General features: G+C 36.0%; 1 protein-coding gene across 2 annotated transcripts in view; it reads right to left on the bottom strand.

Annotated features, from left to right (window-relative positions):
- LOC306948731 (LIM zinc-binding domain-containing Nebulette) overlaps positions 1 to 12,327 on the bottom strand; it is a gene marked incomplete at both ends in the record, with an annotated part of 234,835 nt that overhangs the window by 157,732 nt on the left and 64,776 nt on the right. For both annotated transcript variants that reach the window (XM_079538416.1, XM_079538415.1), the window contains one exon: positions 6,974 to 7,058. In XM_079538416.1, the coding sequence (XP_079394542.1) occupies positions 6,974 to 7,058 (85 nt within the window). The remainder of the gene's footprint in view (positions 1 to 6,973; positions 7,059 to 12,327) is intronic.

Consider the following 12,327-nt stretch of genomic DNA (forward strand, 5'->3'; position numbering starts at 1 on the left):
CACCCTGGTTCCCAGAAGCACTGAGTTCATTCACTTGCTCTGCTGAAGAACTACTGGGAATAAGAACACGTACACAAGCAGAGCTCAGTGCTGAGAGGCCGTTACTGAGGGGCAGTGAAGACAGACTCGCACCCATCCAGCTCCAGTAGGCCTGCAGAGCCCTTCCACATAGTGACCCTCAAGCACCCCAAGTGCCATCACATCTTCTGGAAACTCAGCTTCATGCTTCACAAGTACTACTGAGCTGGGATACAGCCCTCACACTATTTCAAATATAAAAAGATATGTATCCATTATACTCAGAGGTGCATTACATAGACCCAGTACCAAGATTCAGTGCTCTGTGTTTTGAGTGGCAACCAGATCGCTCTAAGTGGAACAAGCCACTCACAATGTGGACATAAACCAGTACACAGGACTTTTCAGCACAACTGATTTCCTTCTGACCCTCTTGTAGGTATCAGTATAGAAGCATCCTCAGCATCTAACTTGCAATCCCTGGATGACACACTTACAAAAACTGTTCTGTTCTTGATCTTAAATTCTCTGTAAAGTAAGATTTTTTCCCTCATTGCAGTTTAAATCCCACGCAGTAATGAGTCAAAAAGATAACTAACAAAAATCACAGCATCCTATTTCCTGCAACATAACTACAGAGAACAATTAACAAAAGATCTAGTTCCAAAAATAAAAAGCAGAAAAGAAATTGAAGAGGATCAGTAGGGAAACTTGTTAACACATGAAAAAAAGAACACATTACATCGTCCATTCCCTCCTCACTCAGCAAAAAATGTATTTTTTTTAATTATTAAAATGTAAAATATTAATTGAATAACTTTTCAATTACAGCAATTCTGATAGCATCTTAACATTAATGGCTTTATTCATTGTCCCTGTAAAAAGTTACAAAAATTTCAATTCTAGGGCAGATCAGTTAAGAATTCTTCAACTACACATGCAAGTAAGAGCTATAAATTCTGTGACTCTTTTGTCTCTTTTCTAATATCTCTGACTGTATAACTAGAAGTTATTTGCTTCACTTTTGATTTTATTGATATTAAGAAGTGCTTTTGCTCAATAAATACTCTATTTAATAATCATGACCATTCTGCTCTCATCCTAGCAATAAGAATAAGAATTATATTATTATTTCACTTAGATGTATTATCTCTTCATTTTTTACAGTTATACATATATCTTTTATATTTTAAACAGTTATATATATATCACACACATCTGAAAAGAAAAACTTTTTTTTTCTTCACATCAACTTATTCAAGGTTATTTTCTTTAATGTTTCTGTGTCTCGACACAGGAAAAGGTGATTTTTCTCCTGCTACTGATTATTTTACAGGCGTCATGATTTTCTGACCAGCAGGAACAGTTTTTCTTCCACATCTCTGCAAATGCTACTGTTCTTCCTTAAACATAGTTAAAGCTCTGCTTTTCTCCTACTAGATTATATCAGTTTTCCAAATCACTATAAATATTGGTCAAGCACCAATGCAAGAAAGGAAAAAAAATTCCCACAACCACTGCTGGCAGTTATTTTTGTATCATCAAATCAATAGTAAAAAATTTTGATTAGGTAGGTGGACATTTTTACACACGTTCATCCATGAGTCTGTCTAAAGTTTTGTATGAATGTTTTGTAAGTTTTCATACTTGCTTCCCAATGTGCTCTTTCCATGATCATTTTTGCAGACTTTTTGCAGAGAAGTGACAAAATACTTCAAAAGAAATGATCTAAAGCAGTTGCTTTGCGTATGCAACGAAGCCTGTAGTTGGGCTATAACACTTATACATGCAATAAGATTGGTTCTGAAAAAGAAAGAATTCGCTGCTTTTATCCACACTGCTTGTCCTACTGATTTGCAAGTCATTAGGTAGCCCAAAACGAAAATAAAGAATAGTCAGCCCTCAACATCGTAATAAAAGTTATTTCAGTTATAAGCAACTTCCATTACTCTGATCAGCAAATTGTCATCGGAAGTTAGTTAAAAACTGTTTGACTATGCAAGTCAAGGATATCAGAAACAAAATTGTAAATCAAAATTATATTTAAAAAAAAAAAACTGTAAGATACGCATTCAGGACAAGAATCAACAGATTTAGCAACTTCAGTTTTAAGCAAACCGTTCTTTTCTATTTCAATAAGTCTATGATCATATCTTATACCTCATCCAAAGATAAGTAATTCCACCTGTGAAATGAAAAGAACTTCAGGACACAACTAATGTGTCAATAACAACAACAACAACAACAACAACAACAACAACAAAAGTTGATGTATTCCACAGAGAAACTCCCTCTCTGCCTCCCAGTTTGTTTATCGGGAACTTCAGTACTATGCATGGTTGGTGTCTTCGTCTCTTGACCACAGAGTTACAATGTGTTCATCTTCACTTGCTGGTTTAGCCTCCGTGATAGCAAGGAGCAGCAGACAGGAAAGAAGATAAAGCACTGCTGTAAGGGCCTGAATTTTACAGCTTGTATAATATTTTGCAAGTGCAAAATAACAGAAACATGGTAGCCATAGAGTAGTATTAGTAGCCTATCTCCTCTGTAACAGGAAATGCTACAGTTGATCTGCACAGCATTGCCACAGACAAGAACTAAAGACTGTAGAGCAGTTTACAATGCCAGAAAGTTAAGAGAGAGCAGGAGCAAAGGAAAGCCAAAGAAGGTACATGAAGGTGGTTCCCAAGTATACAGAGCTGAGAGGAAATATCTGAGATAAGCATACTGTAAGCGCATAGAGAAAATATCTGTGGAATGAAGGAACACACCTCTAACAAATTAAAGATAGGGATTTTTCTTCAGAGACGCATAAAGAAAACTGTTGTTTGAAACATTGATCTTTAATTTAGAAAACAAAAGACCATGAAACACTGTTTTTCATCAGAGATAAGGCTTACCAAACTGGGGAGTTTTCCTGAATGGAAAAACAAACTTCCAGCCTCTCCTAATGGACAAATGCAGTCTCTCCTCCAAACTACAGAGATGGATGAAAGCCCATGGGAGCAAAAACTATAAAATTATATTGTATAGAAGGAAAACATTCTCTGGAAAGCTTTTAGGTGTTGCCTTTTGAGTTCTTAACAACATAATTTTTCAAGTGTACTAAAGAGCAATTCATTTTCTATTGACTCCTCTAGAGAACAGTATTTTGGTTTTGTTTGTTTTGCTCATCTTGCTATGCCAACATGACAGCTTGGCACCTGATGCTGACCTTAATAGAATCTTGATAGAGAACACAGCACTTCAAGCTTAAAACGTTGTCAATTGCTGTTTAAATGAAAATTGAAACAAGCTTAAAAATGCACACGTTTTTCAGATTATAAAGATTCAGTGGTGCTTTCTTTACCCAATCCTCCTGCTTTGCTTGTTAGAATGATCAATAATTCTAAATCTGTAGATTTTTTAAAAGATGCTTGGAGTCTCACAGCTAAATTCAGAGTTGTGCCTTTTCAGAACTAAAAGAATTAAACATGCTTACTTAGAACCTGAAAAGCAGGTGTTACAGTAGAAACACTTTTCCTTTTACTGAAAAGTTAACTTTATTTTTTACATTACCTAACGGAATTTATTCTGTCCCAAAGCACCACTGCACTGGCAGAAGCTCTCAAGAAGCACTGCACTCAAGAAGCTCTGATGAATACTGGACAAACCAACCCGATTTGGTTTGATAGGAAATACTTTTCTTGAACCATGTACACACTTATTTGCACTGTATGACACTAAAGAAGTGTCATAGAAGGATGGAGAAATTGAAGGAGACTTGAACAATGGCAAATTATATATCAAACATCTGTATCAACTGGAAGTCTTGCAACTTTCTCTGCAAAGCTTGTGGTACAGCAACACAGCCAATAGGGTTGATTCAGGATATGAACTGATATAGACTTATACTGTCATAAAAATATTACTGATATTATTGAAAGGCTACAATTTTATTATAAGATTTAAACTAGACTATAGAAGGTCCTTGGAATCTTTATTTCAGCATTAAAACAGTGTGAAACAGCAACAAGGAAGTGAATTATTATTAAAAAATGTTGTGACTTTTCCTACAAGCAGATAAATTTGCGCCACTGTACAAGGGCTGCTCCAAAAATAATGCCTCCTATTTCATTATATTGGCAGTACGTTAGTAGAGGTGAAACCTTCCCAGCCATACTGTTACACTTTGTTGCTATGTGAACAGATGACAGCAGTGAGACAATCTGACAGAATGGCATCTGACATGAAAGTGCATATGAAACAAAGGTGTGGAATTGAGTTCTTCCATGTAGACAAAGTTGCACCTACTGACATTCATCAACACTTGCTGAACATTAATGGAGACCAAACAGTGGATGTGAGTATAGTGAGGCAGCAGGGTAGTGCATTTCAGCAGTTGTGACAGCTATATGAATGAGAATCCACATTCCAAATGATCCTGCACAGCTATCACACCACAAAATGAAAAGCATCACAATGAGCTCATCCATGAAAATGAGCAGATTGCAATCAGGAAAGTGTGTATGGAGCTGAAATCAGCTTCAGTGTGTTGAAAATGATGGTGGCAACACTGGAATATCGCAAAATTTGCAGGTGGGTCCCATAAATGCTCACACAGGAACAAAAAGAACACCATATGCAAGTTTATCAGAACCTGCTGAACCAGGACAAGGCTGAAGTTGACAGTTTCCTGGATTGCATCATTACTGGTGAAGGGACGTGGTGCCAACACTACAAGCCAGAGTCAAAATGGAGTCTATGGACTGGTGACATGTGAATTCCCCATCAGTAAAAAAGTTCAAGACATAGCTCTCAGAGAGTAAAGTGATGTGCACTGTCTTTTGGAATAGGAAAGGAACGAGCCTTCTGGATTTCCTGGAATCAAGACAAACCAACTCTGACCACTACTTCACAGATCTCACTATGCTGAATGCTTGAATTTCCAGACTCAAGCCAGACAAGAAGGCGATCTCTCTTGATAACGCCAGGCACCGTCCAGTCTAAAGACCACAGAGCACATTACCAATCTTGGCTTGGACTGTCCTACCACATCAACCAGTGTGGTATAGCCTCCATCTAGCACCTTCTGACTTCCATCTTTTTGGGCTGATGAAAGATGGACTGCATGAGTAACTTTTTCCTAGTAATCATGCCATCATAGCAGCCATGAAACATTGGGTCACCTCCACTGGAACAGACTTTTTGAGCACAGCATGCATGCTCTTGTTCATAGCTGATGAAAACGTGTAGCTAATGGTGATTACTGTTGAAAAATACTGTTTTGTAGCTGAGAATTTGTTCTATGAAATAGTGCTATGCTGTCTGTAGCTTTTGTATTTTCCATGGAAAGAAATGGGAGGCATTACTTCTGTAGAGATCTATGTAGTTTAGAACTGTATTCGACAAACTTTCAACACCTAATGAAGAGGCACCTTTCACAAATTATGGGTTTCGCCCTCTTTCCAAGTTTCAAGTAGAACTTTATACAGCATTTTATGCCACTTCTTGCAAATAGTTGCAGCAAGTTTATAATTAAGGAAAATGCAGGTTTCTCATTGATGAAGGTACGTAAAATACTACGCTTGCTGGTTTATTTTTAACCAGCATAGAACAAGTTTCCTCACACAAAACAACATGTCAGCATCTTTCAAACAAGGAAAGTGATTTCTCGCATGTATGCATGCACATGTGCACAGATGCACAAGGTAATACAGTGAAAAATTGACAGAATAGAAAAAATGTGTTATTCTTCTGGATCCTATCATTTTCTTCAAACCACTAGGAAGAGTATATGAAGTTTATATCCTTTTATACAAACTTTTACAAAATATAGCTAACGCATTCCTGTTAACAAGATGTTAACTGCTGTACACAGAACACTGTACTACAGAACTCTCCTCTTTCCTTCTGGTAGAATTTCAGCACGAAAGAATTTCTTTGCGTTTTAAGAACAGCCCTAATGATGAAAGTAATTTTTTTAATGGATACATCGTGCCAAATATCTGCTGATGTTTCTTTTTAACACTCCTCTGATTTCACCCATTAACCTACAAAGAGGTTCCCAAACAGAAAAGACCTTTATGCCTCCTGTCTGTCTTGTGCTCCACACCTTATTATGTTAATTGTCAGTAATTACTATAAACTGACAATTTGTAATGAGAAATTGCAATTAAATTATGAATAAAATTGTAATAGAAAACCAACTTTCACAAAATACAATGAATCCAATATTACCAATTGTCTCACACAGCCAGGATAATTTCCAATGATGCTTACATAAAAATCAAACATTACAAAACTGGTATTTTCAGACAGAAAGACCAGATGTTAAGGAATTAATATCAATTAAAAAAAGTAGTAAACCTACCATGTAATACTAGTAAGCAAATACAACGTTTTTGTCTTTATCTCCTTTTTTTATTTTCACTTTTCTCCTTACCCATTTAATTCAGTGCCCCATTAACATAGGTAAGCTTTGATGGATAAATTTTTTGTCACATCTGGCTTATAGAATGGACCATATCTGAGCTCACCAGGACATATTAGATTTATAAATAGATCATTCAGCCAGGTCAGTTTTGACAGATTTCCTAAATGTTTGCTGATGACAAATTAATTGTTTATAATCACACAAGCTTTGAAATTTGATGCAAGCTAAAAATGACATTTGTCTAAGGCAAATGAACTCTCTGGATTCAGCTATTAGATTTCAAACTTTAAAAACTACGCAAAGAGGTACTAAACATACAGTTGAAAAATCAATGACTTCAGTAATGCCAACAGAGTTACAACTATATGATTATATATTTATATATACAACTATATATGATTACATTTATGAGAACAGACATAAAACCCTGACTTTTGTAATGCTATTCCGACCTAAAGATATTTCTTCCAATAGAAAAAACTTCTGAGAGGTGGGGCAGGTAATCCAATACAAGTTAAACAGAAGAATCATTTGATTTACCTGACTCTGCAATTCACTTTGTTGCTTCAAACGTAGATTTTCTGGAGTATCAGCCACTGTAGTGAAGGATTGCTTTGGGTAATGTCTAAAAAAAAAAGAAGTGCAAAGCCAAAGGGTAAATATTTACACATGATAGAAAGTCAAATGTACTGCAGCAATCTTTTTTAGACTGTACAGAAATGTTTCTTAGTTTACTGGATGTGTTAGAAACATTTACTCTAAAAATATTGTGTCAGTACTGCATCACAAAAAACAGCATGAATGAGTTTCTGTAACAAATCTAAATACTATCCATTTATCTTCATCACTGTCTGCAGAGACCAACAGGACAATTCTTTCAATAGAGTGAACAAAAGTATCTTTAACTGCATTTTCTTGGCATAGTCACATGATGAATACAGATTTGAATGTTTTACAGAAAATAAAATTCATGCAGATGGAATATCATGGTGCCGAAACCTGAAGAACCAGATTGTACTGCCATTTCAGGTACAGAAATTTAAATCCTTCAATAGAAAATATGTCAATACACTGCTATACATAGAAGAATCATTTATATCACCAAAGGTCGCAATGGTTCAGAACTGCAATCTGTCAGTCATATCTTTTTTGATTTTGAATTTTTACACATTTATAACATTATTATTTTCTTTGGCATTTCAGACATCATCTTTAATAGTCCAATCTTACTCATTGTATTTAGAATCGATTTATAGAACTATGATTTATTCATTTTCATGAATTTATCCTACAATTTACAGTTAAACAGAAAACCATATTATAAGAAAGACCACCAAACACAAGGAAATAATAAAAGTACACAGGCCATCCCAAAAAAGAAGTATTATTATGAGCCAGCAGCACTCCAAGGAATCTGATTCTTACTTTTGAGAACCTTCAGTGTCAAACCAAAAGATTCGGTTTTCATTTATATATGTGAGTCACTCATTCATTTAGTTACAGCTTCTCAGATCTGTCTACTAATCCACTTTTGCCTCTAACATTTCAAGGGTAAAACAAAACAGGCACAGTAGATTAATTTCTACAGAGGGACTAATCTGTAAATAAGAAAGAGTCCAAAGTCAGAGGAGGATATACAGTATCAAACATCACCATGATCAAACTCAAGATTATCTCTAATGTGTTCCTTCAGAAACTAATTCAGTCTTACAGCTCTATCAGAAAATTTCTGTGCTTTGAAATTATATATGGTCTTTGTAATCAAAGTTATAAGATTTATTTTCTGTTTACAAGTTTTATTTCCAATGAAGTGCATGGTTTTAATTTAATCTGGTAGATGGAGGATTAACACCACAGCAAGTTTAAGAATTTAAGGTAAAATATATTCCCACCCATTAGAGCCATTTGTCTAGGCTAGACCATGCAACTGAAAACTATAAAAGAAAAAAAAAAAAAACCTAGTCATGACATCATTCAGCCTATTCCCCTGCCATTACATCTAGATCCTCTCAAGCCTACCAAGACTGTAATTCTGGCCACAGAAATCAGTGCTTCCTGGGAAAGGTTTCCTTCAGCACATGCAAAAAGAGAAATGTGTGTGCTGCAAGAGACATCCGCCTGTATTCCTTTTCAATCCGAGGGCTCCAGCTCACCCAGACACAGCTCCACCAATGCACAGGGGGACAAAAGTAGGCTTTACTTAGATGACACAAAATGGAATCGGCAAGTAGTATCAGCTGAATGTTATCCCCTGGGACAGAAAGATACATCTATAAGCGTGGGGATTTTTCCCCTCTTTATTTCGCCTTTTCTATCTTACCCTTCCTTGCTTTATATAGAAGACAAAGACAAAAGCCAAAGTGACCATCAGGAGGGCCATGAGCCCCATTTGGAAGGCAGCAATGGACAGATGGAGAAGGCAGTGAGCCACCTCACAGCTAGGGTCTGCAGATATCCAGGGAGGATTGTAGCAAGGAGCAGCGTGTGATGTGCTCTTAAGGAAAAGCAGCCTCTCAGATATCCAGAGAAAACTCTTGTAAATGACAGACTCTTAAAAAACCCTTAAAAAAAAGCCATTGCTACACACACAATTCAAACATGATGCCAGGCACACGTAGAACACCAAAAGCTTTCCCACAAACTTTCATAGCACTGCTTTTTAACATGATCACATACCATGACTCTGGTACTACAGTCACAAACACCACCTGTACTCATCCCCTTAATGTGGAGAGCACAGAGTGGGAGCCAACTTGGGTGGGTTTTTGCCAAGACCCGTGTGAAATTTGCATGTGACACTGGAGCAGGTGTCACAATCACAGCCCACAGACTCTCTTGGCATCAGCAGCAGAGACATTTTTGTAAAGCCAGCATCCCAAATTATCCTCCTCTTTATTCTGAAGCATATGAAAGAAAACCTTGTCCCTATCCTACATCAGCTTTTATTTCTGATCCTTTGCAAATGAAATGGTTGGTTCCACAATTAGTATTGAAAAGCTCCCAGGTATCTCAAGAAGCAGAACAAATCACTGAGGCACTGATGTATTTAAGGTCACCACTGATACAGAAATAGTTCCATTTCAAGTGGAAAAGGTATTCTTCATCTTGAACCAGTGGTGCTCTACTATGCTTCAAATTACAATGCACACTGGTTATATCAGTATTTATACTTGAACATAGAAGCACACAGTATCCACAATTGAAATAAAAAACCTACTGATGTTGAACTTTGTCTTTACGTTGATCTTATTAACTATTTATCACAATGTATTACAGTGATTTAAAAAAAAAAAATCATTTAGAAAAATTAGATTAATAAAACATTCTGGTAGAGTTCTTAATTTTAACTATAGCTGATTTATGAAGCCACCCACATGGCTTATCAAGCAGAACAACACGCTTTTAGAGTCATCTTGCTTCAAAACCACTAAAAAACATCAATGTTAGAATTTAAATTTATCTCGAGCACTCACATCTGTTTTAAGCTTACTGATATTGTATATTCAGAATCAATAAAATATCAGTATTTAAGACATTATCTGAAAACTATTATCTAAGAACTCTGCATTGTAACGCTACGTAATTTTGACCGAAAGAGAAGCCTTGTTAAATAGCTTTAAAGTGATCAAATCTGCTTCTTAACTGCTTATTTAGATATTTAGATATTTAGATTAAGACTATATCATATCTCATCAGAATGGTCTGAATAAGGATGAGTAAATGGGTGGCAACAGTCTTTACTTCGAAAGGCTCATGGTGATACTGCAGTTCCTGGTAATCTGTTGCTCAGTTTCCCTTTGTCTGAGATAATGTCTGAGAAAAGCAGAGAGTTGGTTAAAGAGGTTGATGTCATGCCAGCTATTTAATAGCAGTGTCCAAAGGATGTTTGTTTTAAGTCTTTGTCTAAGTCTAAGTCTACTTAGCAATATGTCTTACTACGCTAATGCTATTAGGATTAATCCTGTATAAAGACCTATACAAGAAGGTCCAGAACAAATCAGCATACACAGTATGGTGTTTCTGCTATGTACTGTATTGCTAGCTCCGGCTGCACAGCTTGATAAATAAATTAAATCCAACTCAATCTCTGTTTCTGAGAAAACTCCTTCACTTTTGAGATTTGGAAACAATAACAGCAAAACCTTCAATAATTCAGGAAACCACCTGAAAGTCTAACAGCTTTTACAGTGACTAATCATAGAAATTTTTCCACCTACTTGTTTACTTGTAAGGCTTTCATCAGCTTTTCCACACTTTCAAACCAACAAAAGGAATAAAAAACATGTTCTGAGAGATAACGGGATGAAGATTCAGCTTTTCCTGTTCTGAAAAAGGTCAGATTCAAAGCTTGAGATAAATTCAAGCCTATTCTGAAAGTAATATGTTCATGCTTCACTCTCGTTCATTCTGATCTAAGACATGACTAAGAATGTTTTGAGTATATTTTCTAACTGCAGTGTTAACTGTTCAGTAGCAGAATTACAACACTTAAGTAGGTCCCTGCCAAGTTATCTCTTCTCTTGGAGTATTCATTTGTAAATTGTCCACGACATACAAATTGTCATATCATTCAGAGAATATCCACAGGCTACACAAATAGGAATTATTTCCCTCTTCCTATGAATGACAGCTTCATCAAATCTTCTCAGAATACCAATTGTCATTACTGTCCACCACGTTAGGCTATCTGTGCTCTCCTAATTTTTGTTTGAAACAATTGTTCTTCAAATTAAAGTCAAATCTAGAACACAAGGAGGTTAAGACCAATAAAGATAAATTAAGAAAAATAAAGGAAAAGGAAAAAACTTTTTTTCAGTTGCAGTAATACAGACAAACAAAAAATATATAATCAAAAAAATTAAATCAATATTAAATCAATTACAAAAAACATATACTGCTATTACAACTAGCATTTCAGTACAGTGCATGCGTTTCAAACTACAGCTGAATAGTGGATAATGATGTAGTAGTTTGGATGCAACACAAACTCACAACAACTAAAGGATACACAAGCAAGCTCCTTCTCAGACCTCTAATGGCCCAATTTGTTAATCATGATCTGAGCCCACATCCACAAATACAACTGAATTCAGCACAAAAACACAGAGAAGAAATACAGATTGCCAATTAACTTTCCAATAAGAGAAATAAAATGAAATAATTTACCCAGGAAGAAGACCAGATATTAAACTCTCTTCAGCCAGGCAGTGTTTGGGATGGCAGTTTACCACCAGACTTGAAGACTCATGGGACTGCCTTCCACTCCTTACTTTGAAACCGTGCCATTATACAGAAAGAAACGTAAGATGTGCAGCGACAAAGAAAGCAGCAGCAGCAGCAAGGAAACCTTGCCCACCGCTGACTTCTTGCTTTGAAATTCTTGCTCTGAAGCTCTGGGATTTCCCTGGGTTTTCTTTTTTGTTTTGAACATTCTGTTCAAGATCATTTATCTATATAAGATTATAAAGGATTTTGGATGACAAATAATCTAGGCAGTGGGTAATACAGCTTTGTTACTGTAGAACTCAGGCAATGAAGTGGGCAAGGAAGATTTGACAATTCCCATAAACCAACTCTGAAGACAGAATTCTCTGTAGTTTCTATCACCTACTCTGCTATATGAATAGCAGATACTAGGCTGCAATACATTTGTTTCTGAAAATGCTTTTTCCATCTTTATCCTTTGATGTTCAAGGGATTTGATTTTTGAGATATTTAATTTGTGCATCTGTATTTCTTATTTAAAGTAAAAGAGAAGGTTGTTGCAGTATGCCAGCTAACTACAAGTTAACGTTCATGAGAAAATTCCCCGAGAGAGAAGAGTTTGTATCGGTTGGAGATTTAGAAAAGAGTAAGCTCCATGAAAAAATGTTAGCAAGGATATTCCAACAATC

The sequence above is a fragment of the Tetrao urogallus genome, assembly GCF_951394365.1.
Source record: "Tetrao urogallus genome assembly, chromosome: 7".
Lineage (NCBI taxonomy): Eukaryota > Metazoa > Chordata > Aves > Galliformes > Phasianidae > Tetrao > Tetrao urogallus.